The sequence below is a fragment of the Malania oleifera genome, chromosome 2, assembly GCF_029873635.1.
Source record: "Malania oleifera isolate guangnan ecotype guangnan chromosome 2, ASM2987363v1, whole genome shotgun sequence".
Taxonomy (NCBI): Eukaryota; Viridiplantae; Streptophyta; class Magnoliopsida; order Santalales; family Ximeniaceae; genus Malania; species Malania oleifera.
The window spans coordinates 4,389,372-4,412,150 of NC_080418.1; the positions used below are offsets into that span (position 1 = coordinate 4,389,372).

A 22,779-nucleotide genomic window follows, 5' to 3' on the forward strand; every position below is an offset into this window, starting at 1 on the left:
TTGAGAAAATCAAAGCAACAACCGTGACCAAAGGGTCTCCAATCCTATGACCGCGGGTTTCCTCTACAACTCGCATGGTTGCAGCAAAACTAATCAAGCAAGCATATCACCTGGGTCAAGGACTGGGAAGGTGTTTGCAAGGGATTCCGAGGCCGCTGGTAGTTCCAGAAGTGAAAGACAGATACGGTCTGGGGTATAGACCCACCTTCGCAAAGAAGAAGGCAAAGAAAGAGGCTAAGAGAAGGGAAAGACTCACCAGTGAGACCAGCGTTCAGTGGGGGTCAAGCGTCCCTCATATCGATCAAACTTTCATGAAAAGCAGCCAAGCTGATCTCGAGACAGAAATGAGACGGCTAAGCATATCTGTTCTGGATTCAGAGGCTTCCCCGAACACCTCAGAAAAATGGATCCGCCGTCTTCAGCCAAGAGAGGAACTACACAATTGGAGCTCTTTTGATTGTCCCATTTTCTTCATGTAATGATTTTTATTATTTCTGATTTTTCTTTTAAAAAAAAATTTTCCATTTTTGTAACCCCAAGGCACTATAGTCCTGGGCAGTTTTTTCAGTTAATGAAAAGGATTATGCACTTCTTGACATTTGTTTGCATCTAGAGATCAGTTGTCAAAATTTGTCTGCTATGACTTCATGCAGGGATAGGGAAAATAATGACACCAGTACCCTTGAACCAAAAATTGACATTAATTTTGAAAACATAATTCATGAAACTGAAACGAAAGAAGGTGAGATGAACTTATCTTCCGAAATGGAGAGAATGTTGAAGTCAGATGAAAAGCCAACACTCACCAGTAGTGACTCCACCAGCGTAATCAACTTGGGAACCGAGGAAGAACCCAAGCAAATGAAGATTGGAGCATTGTTGGAGGGTCAGGAAAGGAGCAAAATAATTAACCTGTTAAAAGAATATCGGGATGTGTTTGCTTGGTCATATCAAGATATGCCGGGTCTGGACACGGATTTGGTAACCCACAAAATTCCCCTCTACCCTGATTCTAATCCAGTGAAACAAAAATTAAGAAGAATGCGGCCAGAAATGTTGATTAAGATAAAAGAAAAGGTGCAGAAACAATTTGAGACTGGGTTTCTGGAGGTAGCCCAATATCCCGAATGGATGGCTAACATAGTCCCAATAATAAAAAAGAATGGCAAAGTGCGAGTTTTTGTGGACTACTAGGACCTAAACAAAGCTAGCCCCAAAGATAATTTCCCGCTCCCGCATATTGACGTGCTGGTAGACAAGACAATGGGGCACGCCTTATTTTCATTCATGGATGGTTTTTCGGGATATAACCAGATCAAGATGGCACCAGAGGATAAGGAAAAAACCACTTTCGTCGCATTAAGGGGGACCTTTTGTTATAAGGTCATGTCATTTGGTCTAAAGAATGCTGGGGCTACTTACCAAAGAGCTATGGTGACTCTATTCCATGACTTAATGCACAAAGAGATTAAGGTGTATGTAGATGACATGATCGTCAAGTCACGGAATCGAGGTGACCATGCAACGAACTTGGAGAAGTTATTTAAAAGGCTTCGGAAATGTCAGTTGAAGTTGAACCCGGAAAAGTGTACCTTTGACGCTACCTCAGGAAAGTTGTTGGGGTTTGCAGTGAGTGAGAATGGGATCGAGGTTGACCCTAACGAAATTAAAGCTATCCAAGAAATGCCTAGCCTCAAGACTGAAAAGGAAGTATAGAGTTTCTTGGGCCAGCTCAATTACATACCTTGATTCATATCCCAACTAACTGCCACCTGTGAACCGATCTTTAAGTTGTTAAAGAAAAATAACCGAGAGAGGTGGAATGAGGAATGCCAAGAAGCTTTCGAGAAAATAAAGGAGTACCTCCTGAACCCCCCGGTGCCCGGAAGGCCGCTGATTATGTATCTAGCTGTATCAGAGAATTCCATGGGTTGTGTATTGAGCCAACATGATGAGTCAGGAAGAAAGGAAAGGGTCATTTATTACCTAAGCAAAAAATTCACAGAGTATGAGTCTAAGTACTCGGACTTGGAGAAAACATGTTGCGTTTTGGTATGGGTGGTCAATAGGCTGAGACAATACACATTGTATTACTCAACCTAGCTAATTTCCAAAATGAACCTGATCAAGTTTGTGTTCGAAAAGCCCACAGTGATAGGACGGGTTGCACGGTGGCAGATGTTGTTGATTGAATATGATATCACCTATGTAACCCGAAAGGCTGTCAAAGGAAGCGTCATTGCAGAATATTTGACAGATAGCGCTGTGGAAAATTACCAGCCCATGGAGTTTGACTTCCCAGATAAGGACATCGATTCAATAAGCCAAGTAGCAGAAGAATATGATGGTTGGACGATGTTATTTGATGGGGCGGTCAATGTGTGGGGACATGAAATAGGAGCCATACTCATATCACCAGAAGGGAGACATTATCCGGTAGTAGTCAAGCTGACTTTTTCGTGCACCAATAACATAGCAGAATACGAAGCATGTATATTGGGTTTACAGACCGCCATGGACCGAGGTATCAAAGAATTAGTCGTGAAGGAAGACTCCGCCTTGGTTGTTCATCAGGTGACGGGAGAATGGGAAACTCGGGATTCCAAACTGGTGCCATATCAAGAGTACATTCAGAAGATAATCAAAGGATTTGATAGCATCAATTTCTCCCACCTGTCAAGGGAAAACAATTTGATTCCTGATGCGCTGACCACCCTAGCGACCTTGATCAAAGTAGGACCTGGAGTAGAGTTTGAGCTGATTCAAATCAGAATGCAGTTAGAGCCCGCTCACTGTGCAGTGGTAGAAGAGGCTGACGGAAAGCCTTGGTTCCACGATATTAGGACATACATCCAACAAAATGAGTACCCTGAAGGAGCAACCAACAATGACCGAAAGACAATCAGGAGATTGGCCATGGGATTCTTCTTAGATGGCGAGGTGTTGTACAAAAGGAACCACGATATGACCCTTCTACGTTGTGTAGAGGCGCAAGAAGCACAGCGTATCATGCATGAAGTCCACGAGGGAGTCTGTGGCACTCATGCCGAAGGACACTCTTTGGCGCAGAAAATCCTTAGGAATGGGTATTACTGGAATGACCATGGAAAGGGATTGCATTGAATATGCTCAAAAATGCCATAAATGCCAAGTTTACGAAAACCGAATACAAGTTGCACCAGCCCCACTCCACGCTTTATCCGCCCCCTGGCCCTTTCAGCTTGGGGTATGGACGTGATTGGGCCGATTACTCCGAGAGCGAGTAACAGACACCGCTTCATCTTCGTGCCTATTGATTATTTCACAAAATGGGTAGAGGCGACCTCATACTCCAATGTCATGCAGAATGTGGTCAGTCGCTTCATAAAGAAGGAATTGATTTGCCGATATGGAGTTCCCGAAAGGATAATTTTAGACAATGCCAAAAACCTGAATAACGAAGTAATGACAAAGTTGTGTAATCAGTTCAAGGTTAGGCACCACAATTCGGCTCCTTATAGACCACAGATGAACGGGGCAGTGGAAGCAGCCAATAAGAACATCAAGATTATCTTGGGAAAAATGATGGAGACCTACAAAGATTGACACGACAAGCTCCCTTTTGCCCTAATGGCGTACAGAACCACAATCCGAACCTCCACAGGAGCCACTCCTTTCTCACTGGTGTATGGGATGGAGGCTATAGTCCCAATAGAAGTTGAAATCTCGTCCCTACAGGTCCTGAAGGAAGTAAAGTTAACCGAAGTGGAATGGATACAATCCCGATATGACCAGTTGAACCTGATTGAGGGAAAGAGGATGGCCGCCATAGCTCACGGGCAGTTGTACCAAAGAAGAATGATAAGGGCATTCAACAACAAGGTGAGACCTTGACAATTCCAGGAGGGGGATTTGGTATTGAAGAAGATTTTGCCAATACATACGAACCCTCGCGGTAAGTGGACACCTAACTACGAAGGGCCTTATGTGGTGAAGAAGGCATTCTCAGGGGGCGCCCTATTGCTAGCAGACATGGACGAAACCGACCTCCTGCATCCTGTTAATTCTGATGCTATAAAGAAATATTATGCTTAGAGGCTTTGTATACTCTAAAAAGAAAGTTAATAAAATGATCATGTTGTTACTCCATGCATCCTCTATTTGCTCGTGTTTTGGTTGAATGACAAATGGCCATTTTTGGTCAACCAATTTTCCCCTAAAAATCCAAAGTTTGTTCATCACTTGCAAAACCCTTTGAACTTAAAAAAATTAAGCCATATTCTTCAAAGAAATTATTTAAAAAAATTAAGCCATGATCATGGTGTTACTCCATGCATGGGATGAATGATAAAGAGGGGAACAAAGCATGGGGTGAGCGCAGCATGGGGTGAAAAATGATGAAGGGAATATAGCATGGGATGAATGATAAAGAAGGGAACAAGGCATGGGGTGAGTGATGACGGGAGGAACAAAGCATGCTTTCATTTGACAAATTAGATAAATAATAATAATAATAATAATAATAATAATAATAACAAAATATATATATACAAGGGTCCAAGAAGCCGTGAGGAGCCCAATGGATATGTGTGGGGCCCACGCACCATGTGGGACTCAATAGAGATATGTGGGGCCCACAAGCCGTGTGAGGGTTATAGGAACTCGAGCTAGCATGCACCGGATATAGGAATCCGAACTAGCGTACTAAAGAAGATAACGTGCACCGAATGTAAGAATGCAACCTAGCGTACCAAAAATGTGGGGCCCACAAGCCATGTGAGGCCCAATGGAAATATGTGGGGGTCACAAGCCACGTGAGGGTTATAGAAACCCGAACTAACATGCACCGGATGTAGGAATCCGAACTAATGTACTAAAGGAGGTAACGTATACCGAATGTAGCAATCTGAGCTAGCGTACCAAAGGGAGTAACATTCACCGGATGTAGGAATCCGAACTAGCGTACCAAAGGAGGTAACGTGCACCGGATGTAGGAATCCGAGCTAGCATGCCAAAGATATGGGGCCCACAAGCCATGTGGGGCCCAATGAAGATATGTGCGACCCACAAGTCGCGTGAGAGTTATGCAAAGATGTGTGGGGTCCGCAAGTAGTGTGGGAGAGGGTATGACACGAGGTCTCCTCGGAAAGGCCTGGTTAAAATTTGGGTGTCTACAACTACCCCTCTTTATAGGCCTTGTTGCTTTGAGGTAACAGTAGGAACTTTCCTAAATTATCTAGAGCAACAGGCTTATAAAGATAAAAGAAACCTATTTTAGCCAAGTCATACAACTGACCACGTGTCGTCTTCTAAGTAAGGTTATGTGTCGACCAGCAAAAAGGGAGGTAGAGGGTAACCCGGATCAAAGACTTGACATGATCTAGTCCGTTGTGGAGAAACATAGATCGAACAGTTCACAAGAGACTGCGTAGCATATAACAATGTGTAGGAGGGTGTGCCACATGTCAGTAGCTAAGTGGTGGGTAAAATGTGACCCGGGTCGGAGACGTGGCACGATCCTATCAATGGTGGAGAAACGCGAATCGAACGAATCACAAGGAACCGCATAGCACATGAAAGTATGGAGGATGGCGTGCCACGCGTCAGTAGCTGAGTGGTAGGTCAAACATGACCCGGATCTAGACGTGGCAGGATCCTAACCGTCCCTAGAGAACACATATCGTGCAGTTGAGGTATGGCACGCTTAGATTCATTACGTGGCATGATCTCTGTCGTTGCCAGAAAACACATATCCAACGGCGATCAGGGGGAACACGCAGCACTCTTCGTGCGTGGAGGAAAACAAGCCACGTGTCAGTGGCCCGATGGGTGAGTGTATGCTGGTGCAGATCGGTGACGTGACATAATCCAAGCCGTCCCTAGAAAACACAGATTGTGTAGTTGAGGTATGGCATGCAAAGATTGCTAACATGGAGAGATCCTCACCGTCCCAAGAAAACACACATCGGATGGTGAGCAACAAGTGGTACTCGGATTGCTAACGTGGAGCAATCGTCACTGTCCCCAAAAAATAGATCGGGCGGTTCAGGGAGGGCCGCGTAGCCTCAGCTTATATGAAGGTGAACGCTCCACGTGTCACACACCGACGGGGAATTGGATGCCACACGTCATAATCCTACGATTCCAAGACCAAAGATACTTAAACCGAATTTTTTCTCTTTCACTTCATTTTCATTCTCTCTTTCTCTCGCACCATCCTCTCTCTCTTCTTTCTTTTCTCTATTCCTATCTTCTCTGCGAAATGAGGTTGCTGAAGACTCAAGCTTAGATCCCAGTTCTTTCTCAACTCCCCATCTCGGTTCTAGAATTGGCGAAGACCCTACAAACCCTAGCTATCCCTCCAAGACTCCTTCGCTCTTCCTTTCCTTTTTCTGATTTTCAAAACCTTAAGATTTCATATCATAGCCCAAATCTCTCTTCTCGCTCTCTTGTTTTTTTTTTTTTTCTCAGGCTTCAGTCTCATCCCTTACCCTGGAGGTGCACCCTTGAGATCTGTGAGGTGATGCCGCAGTTCCCGAAACCTTGTGGTTTCAACTAGAGATCTGGCACCGGGATCTAGGAGAGGTCGGGTCAGGTCGAACACAAAAAGATAAGTAGCTTTTCCAACCTTTTATTATATTTTTTTGTTTGATTTTTATTTGTGTATATTGATTGCTTGTTGTTAAGATCTGGGTGTTTGTGGGGGAGTTCATTCGGATTAGGGTTTCAGGTTGGTTGGTGAGGTTAAAGATGAGTCAACTCGTCTTCGACTCGGTGAGTGAGTGTCAGGGTTGACTCATGCAAGTCAACCTACTGAGTGTGTGAGTCAAACCAGGGTTGACTCATGCGAGTCAACCCGGGTGAGTTGAGTTAATTCGGAGGACCCCGAGCGAGCCACATGGGCTCTATCACGTGTCTAGGTCACTTGTGGACTTTAGGACTTATGAGAATGGGATTGAGTGAATCGGGCCTAAGTTTGATTTCGAAAAATGGGCTTGGATTGAGTTTTAAAACGGGCCGGCCCACTTCAGATTTTTAAAAAAAAGAAAAATAGGGCCCGGGTCACTTTTAAAACCAACCGGCCCACTTTCCCTTTAAAAAACAAGGCCCGAGTTTATTTAAATGGTTGGGCTTGGTTAAGGGTTTGGGCCAAGGTTCTTTTTAAAAATAGGTCTGAGGCTTTGGTTTTAAAAATGAACAAGCTTGGGTTTTAAAAACAGTTGTTGGGCTTTGTGCAAAAAAAATCGGCTTTGGGTTCTTTTAAAGCGGGCCCCGGGAATAAATGTGCTTGTTTTTTTTTTCTTGAAGCGAATGGGTTTTCTGGTTTCTTGGGTTTAGATATTATAACGGCTTCCCGTCTTTCAAAATCTGTCCCCAGATTTTTTTCGCCGCCTCGTGAACATATTCCTTCACTAATAACTGGGAGGCTTCACGACGCTCACAACTTATCCTTACTCACAGTCCCTGGGGGCTTCTGGATGCACATCAACTTTCATCACCATCTTCATGACTCACCCTCACTCACAGCTGCTGGGGACCTTTACGCACTCCTTTAACTCTCTCTTCCTCCTGTCATTCACACACTTTAAAACATATACAGCTGGGCAATCTTTTTATTGTTCTATTTAACACACTTCCTCTCACACCTAAACACTACAGGCAAATTCCACGTGTAATCACAACCCATCTTTGGTCACCCTCTGTTACGGCAATCGCACCTTAACCATTTCAAATTTCTTAAAACTCTCAACCATTTCTCATGGCAGGGGCTTCATCTTCCAAACAGGTTCCAAATTTGAATGCAGCATCAGAAGTGTCATCCTGTCCTAGTGTCCTTGGCTCCTTCCAACTCTCTCCTCAATTCCAAAATAAAATGCTGAGGAATGAGACAGTACTGGCCACGATGTCCGATGTCAGCATAGCTACCCAAGCACTCTATCACAGTGCCCAAGCAATGACCACGACATCTCATTTAATCCGTCGTTTGCAGAACCAGAACCAAACCGTGACCCTTCTCGGAAATGAAGTCAACCTCTTACGGCAAAAATGCCGAGAAAAACGACAGAAAATGAGGGACTGGCAAGAAAATAAAATGCTGAAACAGGAAGTCAAGGATTTGAGAAGAATGGTGGTCATTTACTCCAACGATCTTGGACCTAGAATAGCCGAGTTGGAGAAAAGTCGGGAGGACTTCCAGCAGGAGCATAAACGGCTCAAAACCACAGTGCATGAAAAAGGTCAAACTTCTCATTTCTCAACCTGAAAGGGGAAGTGGAGAGGCATGAAGAGTCATGAAGTTATGTATTTATGTTGCCATACGAGGCGTGTAAATGTACACCCCCCCCCCCCCTCTTTTTTTTAGAAGAGTTTTGGTTTAGTTTTGGGAGAGTTTTGGTTTGGTTATTGTAATCTCCCATAACCGTAAATGTAACCACGGTATTCTTTCGACATAAGTGAGGGTGATTAATAAAATTTGGGTGGTTTTCTTTTAAATGAGGACAAGAGTATTGCTGGTACACCGACCCGAGCCATAATTTCCTCCGAATGGCTTGCTACAGATGTAGAAATTCGGGCCATGGGGGTACAACGACCCAAACCTCTATGATGGTTGGCTGTGAATGTACGAATCCGAGCCACAGAGGTACGATGACCCAAACCTTTGAGTCGGTTTGCTGCGGATGTGGGAGTCCGAGCCGTGGGGGTACGATGACTCAAACCTCTGTGTCGGTTTGCTGCAGACGTGGGAGTTTGAGCCGTGGGGGTACGATGACCCAAACCTCTGTGTCGGTTTGCTGCGGATGTGAGAGTCTGAGCCATGGGGATACAATGACCCAAACCTTTGTGTCGATTTGCTGCGGACGCGAGAGTCTAAACCGTGGGGGTACGATGACCCAAACCTCTGTGATAGTTTGCTGCGGACGTGGGAGTCCGAGCCGTGGGGGTACGATGACTCAAACCTCTATGCCGGTTTGCTACGGACGTAGGAGTCCGAGCCGTGGGGGTACGATGACCCAAATCTCTGAGTCGGTTTGCTGCGGATGTGAGAGTCTGAGCCGTGGGGGTACGATGACCCAAACCTTTGTGTCGATTTGCTGCGGACGTGAGAGTCCGAACCGTGGGGGTACGATGACCCAAACCTCTGTGGCAGTTTGCTACAAACGTGGGAGTCCGAGCCGTGGGGGTACGATGACCCAAACCTTTGTGACGGTTTGCTGCGGATGTGGGAGTTCAAGCCGTGGGGGTACGATGACCCAAACCTCTGTCAGTTTGCTGCGGACGTGGGAGTCCAAGCCATGGGGGTACAATGACCCAAACCTCTTTGACGGTTCGCTACGGATGCAAGAATCTGAGCCAAGGGGCACGATGACCCAAACCTCTGTGTCGGTTTGCTACAGACATGGGAATCCGAGCCGTGGGAGTACGATGACCCAAACCTTTGTGTCTGTTTACTACAGATGTAGGAATCCGAGCCATGGGGGCACGATGACCCAAACCTACATTTCAACATGTGTTGCAATTTTAGAGAATGGTCACTCCACTGGAAATGTCCACTCCGGGAAGTAACTACTCTGAGAATCTTCAGCAAACGAGTTTTTAGGTTTGAAACCTAGTTGACTCGCTGGGGAAGATCAATCAAGAATGAAATTCCGAGATCTATTTTTTTATTTTTTTATTTTTTTTTTTTGAAAATTCATTATTTTAAGAAAATGGTTACCCTACTGAGGGTGATCAATCGGGTGCGAGATCCTGAGATTCTTTTGGAAGCTGTCCTCAGGTGTAGGGCTCAAAGTTACTCTACTAGGGATGATTAATCGGGAAGGAAGTCCCGAGATTCTTTGATTGTCTTTAAGTATTATTATTATTATTATTATTATTATTATTATTATGTGTTAAGAGTTTTGTTATAAGTGTGAGTTAGTAAGGGTATTATGGTCATTCCTATTGTACCTACATATATTATAAATAGAGGGAGAGACCTATCATTGAGTCTACGTCTTCCATTTTACCCAATTATTCAACACATATTATTAATGAAAAACTAAGAAATGATATAATTTTCTATTAATAGTTGTTTAAAACAAATGTAAAGTTTGTTGCCCTTGCAAAACAATGTGAATGAAGTGAACTTGTTAATAGTTCTTTTAATCATTTCACATTATTAGTAAGTTAGAGTTGTGTTAATAAGTGAGAGTTAAGAGTATGAGATGAGGACTTAAACAAATTGGGACTACCTATCATATGAGATGAGGCATTAGAATCCATTAACCAGTGAGGAGATTGAATTGGCAAGAAGTCTGGTTATACCTGAATGGGATACAATAGCACTGGATGCAAAAGATTGAGTTTGGAGTTGTTGAACCATGCAAAAAAAGATTGTTAAACTCCTCTCGAGACATTGTGAAAATGTGCTCAACTCCATAGTGAAAGGGCTAGGTCCATTTGAAGTGTCATTAGTAGAATTGCCTTTCACAAGAGACTTATTGGCCCGAGCTGGTTTCTCAAGGAGATCCCAACAGCAATTAATGGTATGATTTTCCTTACCACAATGTGTGCAAATGCGAGAATTGCCACAACAAACTCCTTGTCGTATTACATAATCGCTGCCACAACACAATCCAAACCTCATCCTTGTCCTCCAAAACATTCTCTACAACAGTTAGAGGTAGTATCCATGGCTGACTTATTGCGGGAAGGAGCATGAGTAGTCAGGCAGCCCACACTAACACAAACAACACTCTCAAGACTTCAAAAAAATCATAACATACAACACTTCAAACTCTCCAAAATCCAGAAAATCCTGAACTTCAATAGGCAGCTATGACTGCAGAATTAAGCTTACAATATCCTAGGAGGAATTACTTTACTACCAAGGACAGGGCAGACCACAGCAATGTACTACAGGCATTTAATAAGCATCCTAGCAGCAGCTCCATGCATTAAGGCTGGAAGCAACCGGAAATGAATGCAGAGAAGAACAGGAAATAAATATTTGAACACCAATTGAAACCAACCAGCAATCGGTACAAGATTCCAAGCAATCAATCACGAATACACGTCATCAAAACAGCATCATCAGCAAACCACAAACAGAGTGACAGAGGAACAGCAGCCGCAGCAGCATATAAGAAACGGAGTATAACTGAGTTTACATCAGCAAATCACCATGAAAATACACAGCTTCCTGCCAAGGATGCTGCGCAACCTAACCCACAGGAAGGGCATCCTTAAACAACCCTTAAACCAACCAGAAAATCAGATTTGAGGACTGATAGGGTGGATAAAGAAAAACAGAGTATTAAAACAAATTCAGACAAATCACATTTGAAGGAGATCAATGCTCTGATACCATGTTGTAAAGTTAGAGATGGCGGAGAGAAGAAGATAAAGAGAGGAGGAGGAGATGAGGAGAAAAATAGAGGAAAGAATCGAACGGCAGTTCCTGGAGTCTACATACAGCTCCAGTTCTGCCCTCCTATATATTATTAATAATAATAAAGTCTTAAGGACAAAAAACCACAAACAATTATTAAAATAAAATATTCTCTTCTAACAGTTGTCATTGGGTAAATACTATGAAAGTCAACCCTGATGGCTCTGCGGGTCATCTAAAGGCATGTCTTGTTACAAATGGATAATTCAAGAGTATGGTTTGAATTATTCAAGCAGAACCTGCCTAGTTTCCAAACTTACCTTAGTACGTTTGCTCATCTCCTTGGCAATCACTTGTCGTTGGCCTCTGCATCAATTAAATGTGCCTCAAGGTGATCTTGAGGAGAAGGTCTATATGGAGCAATCACCTAGCTTTGCTGCTCAGGGGTAGTTAGGCTTAGCGTATCAGCTCAAGGTAGCATTATATGGTTTAAAACAGTCTCCCAAAGCACAGTTTGGTTGTTTCAGTGTTGTAATATTTGAGTTTGGCCAACAACAATGTGCAGAAGATCACTCTGTGTTTTATCATCATGCTCCATCAGGTAGGATTCTTCTCACTGTGTATGTCAATGATATTGTAATTACAAGTGATAATGACCATTCAAGGCCTAAAATATTTTCTACAAACTAAGTTTCAGACCAAATATTTGTGACCATTGAAGTACTTTTTGGGTATAGAAGTATCCAAATCTCGTGTAGGATCAATTTTGTTAAAAAGGAAGCATGTTGCTATTTTGGATGATACTGGATTGTTGGGATCCTGCTGGTACTTCCATGGATCCTAACAAGAAGTTAGTGCAGGATATAGGTGATTCATTGCCTGACCCAGGGCAATCTAAATGACTTGTTGGAGAGTTGAATTATCTCACATTCACTCAACCAGATATATCTTTTACGAGAACTGTTGTGAGTCAATTTCTAGATTCTCCAAGGACAAGTCATTAGGATGCAGTTATTCACATTTTAAGATATCTCAAAGGTGCACTAGGGAGAGGTCTCTTATATCGAAATCAAGGTCACAATTATATTTAGGGATATACTGATTCAGATTGGGCTGGATCACCTTCAAACAAAAGATACACAACCGCGTACTATATCTTTGTTAGTAGTAATTTGGTTTCCTAAAAGAGTTAGAAGCAAACTATAGTGACCAAGTTAAAGCACTAAGTTAGAGTATAGGGCCATGGCTCACACTAAATATAAGCTTCTTTGGTTGAACAACTAGGTTTTCACATTTTCGGTTTATTGAGTTGATGTGTGATAATCTAGCTGCTATTCATATTGCCTCCAACTCGGTCTTCCTTGAACAGACAAAACATATTGAAGTTTATTGCCACTTAGTTCCAAAGAAACTTGTGCAAAAGCTCATAACAACGACTTATGTGAAGTCCGATAAGCATCTTACCGAGTTGTTTACTAAAGCTTTAAGGGGTTCTCATGTTAAATTCATTTCTAATAAGCTATGAGCATATGAAATCCTTATGCTCCAAGTTAAGGAGGAGTGTTAAGAGGTTTTTTTTTTTTTTTTTTGATAATAGTGTTAGTAGCTATTTTACTCGTCTAGCATTATTAATGAGTTAGTGTTATGTTAAGAATTGAGAGTTAGTTGGTCATTGGTATCATGGTATGTACTTGACATATATTATGAATAGAGGGAGAGACCTATCATTGTGTTAGGTCTTCCTTTTTACTTAAAAACTCTTAACAGAACTGAAGGATCCAAAGTACACTAAAAATTGTTTTATGGAGAGTAAAGAGCTCAAAACATGCAAATATACCAATGTACAGATTGTGCGTGCTTGAAAGAAAAATTCACAGTTGTTACACCTGCTTCCTATGTAACATTCGCTAGTTTCATTTCTCATTACAACCATTATCATTACATTATGCTGCCCAATACCACTATTCAAAACCATGCTTTGGATCTGATGCAGCCTCTTAACCTGGCCCGTTCATGCAATTCACATAGACACACACACACACACATATGCACATGCAGCCCTAGGACATTTTCATTCCTACACAGTACATCAAGTATGTTTAAAGTGGAAACTGACCTTATTTAATTTAAGCCACTTTCAAAAGATACTCCACCTATGCATGTCATGCATCATGCATGCTAAATATCACAAAAGTGGATGTTGATATGCATTTGAACGATTTGATCTACATACATGTGTTTCTAATACATTATTAAAAATTACCTAATTTAAAGCACTTATGATCAAACAACTATGTTACAAATTAATCCAATTACTCTGCACCTTCAACATCACTCGAAGCCACATTGCTATCAACCGTTGCTTCCTCCAACCACCATGATGCACGGCTTCCTACTGTCACTGCACAAAGCCACAGTGGATTCTGCTCCAGGTAGTGGTCCCGCTCTCTCCCTCTCAATCTCTCATATTTGCTCTCATTATATCTCTCTCTCACCCCCCTCCAAAGATTTTTTATCTTAGATCTCTCTCTCTCTCTCTCAAATTTCTATGTATCCTCTATATCTACTCACAAATCTAACTTATTCCTGATTTTGATCTCTGGTATGGAATCTTAGGGTTCTTGCTACTTTCTAGGGCTTTGACTTGGGAATTTGGTTTGTTACAATCTCATATTTACGATTTCTGTTTTTGTTTCTGGCTAGGGGGTGGCCTGTGTGGCCATAAGTTTTCCTAGGACGTAGGTGTAGGTTGCTTTGGGACTCATAATTTCTAACTGAGAGTAGAGCCTTCTTTGGTTCGATTTTTTGCACATTAATTTTGATTTGCAAGTGTTTTTCCACTTTGGATGCATCCGTTCAAAGCCTCACTTTCCAATTTTTCTTCTTTTTCCACTCAACTATCACTACCCCAAATTTGAAAAAACAGCGCTATATGCATATGATCCTTTTCCAATTTCAATACAGTGTTACAGCAATTATATACTAATTTTAACAATCAGCAATTGATAGATACATGCACTCTGCTTGTGTAGCACTAAATCTCTTTACACAATATGTCCCGACTCCAGGTATAGGAGTAGGGTTGCGTTAGGTAGCTAACAGCCAATGTAAAACTTGTCAGATCTTTATGATATAAAACCTAACCAAAGATTCACTGGGGTGTCCTCTATGAGCAGCATGGTGCACTTATACCACCCAGATGTAGAGAAAAGTGGGCAAAGGTGGGCTAGGACAGTACATTCTGGATGGGAGAGGATTAGAAGTTAGTATAGGAAACTAAGATTAGATTAGCAACCCAGAATATAGGACATTTATGCGCAAAAGCATGGAGATAGTTGACACAATGATCAGAAGGAAAATTGACGTAATCTGCCTTCAGGAGACTAAGTGGGTAGTGAAGAAAGATAGTGAAATTGAAAAGTCATGATTTAAGCTTTGGTATACTGGTAAGGATTGCGTGGCTCCAAAGACTATTTATGATTTTATATCGGTACAATTTTGGGGCTTCGGAAGGAAGGAAAAAAAAAAAGTTTAGCCAGGATATTCAGAGATCAGAAGACTCCAATGCATTTGATTCGGGAGAAAGCTTCATTTTCAATTGCTTTTTTTGGCTTCTTTTGGGCCTTTGACTTTTAAGGCCATTTCGTTGTTTGATATCCTGAAGGGAATGGAAGGCAGCATTGATGTAAATACCTTGTTTCTTCCTTCTGATTTTGCCATAGAGGAGGATGGTTTGTCCTCTTTTTGTTGTATCCCCCCCCCCCCCCTCTGTTCTTGCATTAATGAAGTTCTTGTTATCTAAATAAAAGCTTTGGTATACCAGAGAAGAAAAACATAAAAAAGGTATAGAAATCAAAATAAATAAATACCTAATAGATAATGGCAGATGCTAAAATAATAGAGGATAGAATCATAAAATCAAGATAGCTTTAGACCAAAGGATAATAAATGTCACTAGTGCTTATGCTTCCCAACTAGGCTTAGTAGAAAATCTTAAAAGACAACTTTGGGAAGATACCTATAGTATTATACAAGGGATAACAAAGAAAACATTTATAGGAGCAAATTTAAATGAAAACATTAGAAAGGACAATAAAGATTATGAAAGGATACATGGAGGTCATAGATATGGAGATAAAAAATGAGCTCGATAATATGGTCTTAGATTTTGTCATGTTATACGATCTTGCTATAATAAACACATGCTTTAAAATGAAAGAAGAACACTTAGGGTTTATTAAGTTGTTGAAAACACTTTTAAATTTTTCAATATACATATTAAAAAGGTAGAAAATGAAGAGTTTGTTTAATATACAAAACAATTTTCACATTTTTTATTTTTAGATTTCAAAATAATCACAAAAAAGAAAACTTGTTTTCCAATTTTATAAACTTATATAAGTTAATATTAATTATATAAGATAATATTTCAAATCATGGATTTTGGGGCTCGAATTTGGATTTGTATGCACATGAATTAAAGTTTAAAATCCGAATTTCATGCTCTCATATGTAAAGTAAGAATCAGAAATCTAGAAAAATAATGAAAAGATGTTTTCCACAACTAAATAGGCCCTTAATAACCTTCAAAAGTGGAAAATATAAAAGGCAAATAGATTTTTACTTAACTAGGAGGAAAGATTGCTTATAATGTACAAATTGTAAAGTTAGTCCTAGTAAAAGTTTGACTATACAACATTGAGTGTTGGATAATATACTAAAAAATGGAAGATAAATGGTAACATAAGTCAATGCAAGAGAATTAGGTGGTGGAATATGAAGAGAGAAAATATAGTAAAATTTTAACACAAAATTAAAGAGATGGAATAGGATGGCTAGCTCTACTAAAAAATAGCAAAAGAGATCTTAGGTAAATCTAGAGGAAGATTCTTAGCAAGTAAATAAATTTGGTGGTGGGATCAAGATGTCCAAAAACTATAAATACAAAAAGAATTTGGTATAAAAAATAGTAAAATTATAAAAATATAGAAACTTTGAAAAGTATAAGAGGGGGAAAAATGCAAAAAAGGTCATTAGTGATGCTAAACATAGAGCCTATCATAATTTACATGCTAGACTAGATACAAAAGAAGGGGAAACTGGGAAAGAAACATCTTTAGACTTGCTATAGTTAGAGAAAGAAAGTGCAAGGACTTAGGTAATGTAAAATATATAAAGAATGAGGATGATATTGTCTTGGTTAAAGAAGAAGACATAAAAGAGAGGTGAAGAAGCTACCTTAGCAAGTTGTCTAATGAAAATCAAATTGCAAGCTTAAACTTAGAAGTGACAAATGAAGAAAAGTCAAAAATTGATATTTGCAGCAAAATTTGAGTCACTAAAGTTAAGATGGCTTTAAAAAATAAATAAAATAAATAAATAAATAAATAAAAACGATGATGATGAGTAGGAAATCTTTAGAATTGGATAACATCCCAATTGAAACTTGAAAATGTCAAGGCGAAAATGGAAGTGTATACACAATTACAAAAACCAAAAAAAAAATATGTCGGACAAATGGAGGAAAAGCATATTAATACCTATATACAAAAAGCAAAGATGATATTCAAAATTGTAATAACTATCATTGAACTAAACTTAGATTCATACGACAGAACTTTGGGAAATGATAATTAAACAAAGAATAAGGTTAGAAATGCGAGTCCCAAAGAATCAATTTGATTTTATGCCTAGAAGATCAACCACAAAAACATTTTTTCTTTTAATAAGATTAATGAAAACGTTTTGTTAAAAGAAGAGCGACTTGTATATGGTTTTTATTAAGCTAGAGAAAGCGTATGATAGGGTACCTAGGGAAGTTCTATGGTAAGTTTAAGAAGGGAGTATGCAACAGCCAGTAGGTATGCTAATGTCATTGAGGATTGACTAGCATTAGAACTGCAGGTGGAAAACCTAGATAATTTCCAATCACAATAGGCATACACCAAAAACCTACTTTGAGCCCTTATCTTTTCACTTTAGTAATTGATAAACTCACTAGGAGTATCCAAAACGAGATCTCAACGCGTATGTTGTTTGTAGATGATACTCTTCTCACTGATGAAAGTAGGAGTGGACTAGAATCTAAGTTAAAATTATGGATAGAAGATTTAAAGTCTAAAGGTTTTAGGATAAGTGGAAAAAACACACAATAAATGAAATATAGTTTCAACTATGGTATAATGAATATTGGAGAAAAGATTTAATTTGAAGGTCAATAAATTAATTGCACTAATATATTTTGATACGTTGTATCTATTATGCAAGCAGAAGAAGAAATAGAAGAGAATTTAATACATAGAGTTAAAGTAGGTAGAGCAAAATGGATGAGCGCTTTGGGCATGTTGTGTGATCATACAATACCTTTAAAATTAAAATGAAAGTTTTATAGAACAACTACAAGACTAGTCATGTTTTATGTATCAAAATGTTGGGCAACTAAGATATAACATATCCAAAAAGTAGAAGTTTCCAAAATGCAAATATGAAGATGGGTGAGTGGTAAACATTAATGGATAAATTAAGGAATGAACATATTCATGATAAGTTACGCATAGTACCAATAGAAGATAAGATAAGGGAGGGGGGGCTTATAAGGTCTGGGCACCTAAAACATAGACCAAGTAGTGCACCACTGAGGAAGAGTGAGCTAGTTACTGTCATTGGTAGTAAAAGGGCAAGGGTACACAAAATAACATGCAATAAGATAGTGAGGAAGAATTTAATAAAACTTAATTTGTCTAAATAAAATGCCCTCGATCGTGTGAATTAGCTGAAAAACATTCATATAACCGTCTCCACCTAGTGCAACTTAAGGCTTGGTTTGTCGTTGTAGGATTATTGGGCAGATTTTCCAACTCTTTGAGCCCATCACATTCGTCAAAAGCCAAATAAAGCTAAGACAGCCTTGATACATATTAAGAAGCATATAGCTATAGTAGAATCCCATCCTTACAAACATTATTCATTCTAATATAGGTCGTTAAAACATTCCAGGATGCAATCCAATACTATGGAGCAGTAAATGTTTTAGAGTTCATATATAATAATTGACCTCTAGTCACATGGTCAAAACACTCCATAGAATATGCACAGAAACAAAACCACCATCTGACCCAATATAAATTCTACACCACCAGGCACCAGCATAATCCAAACAATGCAAGTGAAAACACCAACTACTCGACTTAAAAAATTTGATAACATGAAGTGCGAATTAAAAACATATTTCCTTTCTTTAATTTTCAATTTTGTGATAAGAGATAAGGGGGCGAAATTTCTGATTCAGAAACTTGTACTGCAGCAAGAGCATAAATAAAAAATTTAAGAAGTAAAATCAACAGAAGCTAACCATCATCTTCCAAGCAAGATACCCAGTTGGGCCTCCTTTGTGTCCATCGCTGTCATCCTCCGAATATGCAATCCCTCGTTTCAGAACTTCTTTCACAAATGAAACCGCACCCTCCTTTTCTCCCAAATCCCAATACAGAGAAATCACTTTCTCCAACATACTGAAACTAGGTTTCAGACCAACACAGTCCATATCCACAAGAAGGTCAACCACATCCCCAACAGCATTTCCTCCTTCAATCAACTTCTTAACCCAACTGCACATTATGGAAACCATAAGCTCAATCGTCTCCTTGTCAGCCCTATTCTCCTTCCGAAGCCACTCGAACACCTCCAACGCACACCACGAGTCCCTCCCCTCCTGAGAGAAGTACACCAGCACAAGCTGCAATTCTCTTGCCGATAAACGGTGGTTCATCTCCTCGAGAACATCCGACGGCTCCCTAGTCATTCGCTCTAGTTCCTCGATCGCCTCGAAGAATTCTTCACTCATTTCTTCTTCATCACTACTCGTCAAGAATCTTTCTAGTTCAATCGAATTAAACAGCCTAAATTCTCGAATTTTACTCCGTTTCGGAGCAACAAAGCTAGGGTTTGGGCAATTCTGGAGCCTAATGGAAATCCGAGAACACGACTTTAGTGGAAAATTTTCGGGTAGGAGTGATAGGTGTCGTCGAGAAGAAGAAGAAGAAGAAGATGATGATGATGAAGAATAGGAAGTGAAGGCCAAGTCGGTGAGATGAGCAAGAGGGTGCACAGAGGCCATTTCTTCACTTCAATTCAAGAATTTCATTCACAGGTGGCCGGCGCTTGGTTGCCGAGAAACCAAATTTTCAAGAGGAATCAAAAGCCAAGTAACTAAGCCCAAAGTGAGAAAATCTTTAAGATTTCTCAGGTATTTTTCAATGAAAGGAACCGTGAATTCTCCTACCTACAATTTCCCGGCAATCAAACAGATAATCAGCGATTCAGTTGCATGATTCATGACGTTCACCCATATTAATGGGTTTGGACTGCGACGCCGTTCACGGGGCGTCACCGCCACTTCTATGCCGGTGAAGACCAGGAAAACCAGTGTGGAAAGAACATGAAACGACAGACCACGTCAACGTGGCTCAATAGAGTCTGCTCTCGGCGAACTTAGCTGAATTAATATTACACTTTTACGGAAACACCCCTCCCTGAAAACAAAAATTATTGCATGCCCGCTGACGTGGCAGGAAATTTTTGGAAACGAAATTACATCAGCATCGAGCCCAATTGATGCCACGGGCCCAAACTAAAATTAATGGGCCCAAAAAGCAGGCACGTTACCAACATTGTCATCCCAACTTGTATGCCCGATGGTGGACATACAAGAAGGCTTGGGCTTTTGTTGTTCGGCCTGAGGAAAAAATTATATTTAAAACTTTTTTTTCATTCTCATAAATTTATATAAAATGAGAAACTGCTTCTATTTTTTACCTTTAGAATTCTCCCACGTTTTGCAATTTTAAATGTTAATTTACATATTCACCTATTATGGTTATAATTTATAATAAAATAGTGCCAAATGTTATATGATGCGGAGGAGATGGAATCATTCCATTAAACAATTTGAGAAGTTGAATTTTAATTTTAAAAGTATTCATAAATATAGTTGGACCTTTTATATTTTATAATTTATTATATATTATAAATTTTATACATTTACTTAAATAGTTACATATATATATATATATATATATGCATGCGTATTATAATTATATTTAACATTATTGCATAACTAAATTGAGTTTAATTTAATTGAGTTGAAGTTTGTAGAGTTTATACTCGATTAGAGCTCAAATCCAAAAATTATAAAATCGATCAGGTTAGAATCTAATTTAAGCCTAAAATTTTTAGTTGAGTTGAGTTGTCTTACATACAATCTTACTTTAAATGACTATTTATCTTGAATTGGATAATTTTACCTTTTTATTGCGAAAAATAAGTAAATTTAAAGGCTGAATTATAAATATTGTTTTGGTTTTATTTGACTCTTCTTCTATAAAAGTTACTCATTTGAATCAATATTTGTTTTGGATGAAGTGATGCAGGTGATGCTTTTTTTTTTTTTTTCTCATTTAATCAAGCATCTATTATGGCACCAATTAATCAGAGGTGAAAATGAATAATGGATAAAGAGACAAATCTAGATAATTATGTTAAGCGGGAAGTCCTTTTTTTTTTTCAAAAACTTGTTGTAATATTAGTTTGATATATAAGACACTATGTGTATGTAAGAATGATTAAGTTTAATGTGTCTTCACAGCCCGAACTTATTCAGGACATTATGATTGCCTATGACTGCTTGTTTCATGCATTTGGAGTAGGTTTCCATCATGTAAATACTGTTGTAGGGTTATTTTTTAAAAAAGAAAGTATGACTCCTCCGTTATATTAATGTTTCGTAGTGTCGAAGTGAGAATAGCATAGAAATCTCTTTAGGGGAGGGTGAGTACTCATCAACTTGTAAAACTCGCTAGCTATTGTAAACGTGTTTAGCCTACTTGCCTCCCTCGCTACACACTTTGTTAACGGAAATGCTGATAATGAATTATGTTGCTTCAATGTTTACTACTTAAGTGTCAGTCATTGCTTTCATAAGTTGCTTATTACTTTAGCTTATATTCACTTGAATGACAATGAAAGTATTTTGTTGGTGAATTGTAGTAAACGTTAGGTTGGCTAGTTAAACCAGAGTACTTTAGTTAGCATTGCACTGTCCTTTCACAAATGTGTGAAATATTCAACCCGTGACACTTGGTATCAGAGCTTAGTTATTTGCTAAGTGAATTCAGTTGCATGCCTTCATACTGAGATTGGTAAAACTTTGGTAAATGACCATGCCGACCAATGCCTAGAGAAATAATGTGTTGGAAGCACAAGCTAAGGAAACAGCCAACAATGTTGTTGTAGAGATGGTCCAAGTGACAGAATGTGTTGAAGAATTGGAGGGATCACAAAAGCATTAACAAAGTTCGATGGTGGAAATGTCAAAGTACTTTCACCATTCTGTGGAGACCTTGCAAACTCAGATAGCTGATTTAACTGCAAATATGAATGTGATGGTTCTTGATATAGGAAACTCTAACATTATGGGGTTTAGCAAGACTAAGGTACCAAAACCCATAACCTATGGGGTTTCTCGTGATGCGAAGGAGTTGGAGAACTTCTTGTTTGATATGGAGCAATACTTTCACGCTTTAAGGATGGACTCAAAACAAGTGATTTTGGATAATGCAACCATATACTTGGTTGGTGATGTCAAACTGTGGTGGCGTACCAAGTACAATGAAATTGAGATTGGACGTTGTGTAGTTGATTGTTGGGCAAATTTGAAGAGAGAGCTCAAGCCCCAATTATTTCTTGAGAATATTGAGTACAATGCTAAAAGGAAGTTGAAAGACCTCAAGCATACTCGATCAATTAGGGAATATGTGGAATAATTTTATGCTTTTAATGTTGAATATTAGGGACATGTCGAAAAATCACAAGTTGTTCTATTTTCTTGAGGGGTTGAAACTGTGGGTAAAGACATAACTTCATAGGAAAAAAGTTCAAGACTTATCTACTGCACAAGCTGCCATGGAATGCTTGACTGACTACGCTAGTGATAATACCGCTTTGTCCAAAGAGAGTGACATAGGTGGAAACTCTAAGAACCCGACCTAAGATAGATGTATTAAATAAATAAGAAAATAGAAGGAAAATTTAAAACGGTAAAATTTGCAGGGCTTGTCGATGAGGCTTCTCTCCTCATCGACGAAGTCCCTTATACATCTTGGCGATGACTTTCAGTGGTCCGTCGATGAGGATATACCAAGAAATTTTAGGAAATCCAGAAATCTCAGGCTCGTCGACTAGTTCACCTTGGCGTCGACGAACTTCCTTCTATGGCTCATCGACGAGGATGCCGTCTCGTTGACGAGTCTGGCCAGGTAAACTTGGTTATAAATATCTAAATCACTTGCTCAATGAGGAAGAAACCAAAAACCTCTCTCTCTCTCTCTCTCTAGAATTCAAATACGCACACACACTCTCTCTCTCTCTCTAGG

General features: G+C 39.6%; 1 protein-coding gene across 1 annotated transcript in view; it reads right to left on the bottom strand.

The window, feature by feature from the left end:
* Window positions 1–19,857, bottom strand: part of LOC131148850 (pentatricopeptide repeat-containing protein At2g30100, chloroplastic) — a 38,824-nt gene extending 18,967 nt beyond the window's left edge. The window contains exon 1 of the mRNA XM_058098788.1: window positions 18,702–19,857. Coding sequence (XP_057954771.1) covers window positions 18,702–19,466 — 765 coding nt within the window. The 5' untranslated portion in view covers window positions 19,467–19,857. The remainder of the gene's footprint in view (window positions 1–18,701) is intronic.
* Window positions 19,858–22,779: the final 2,922 nt, after the last annotated feature.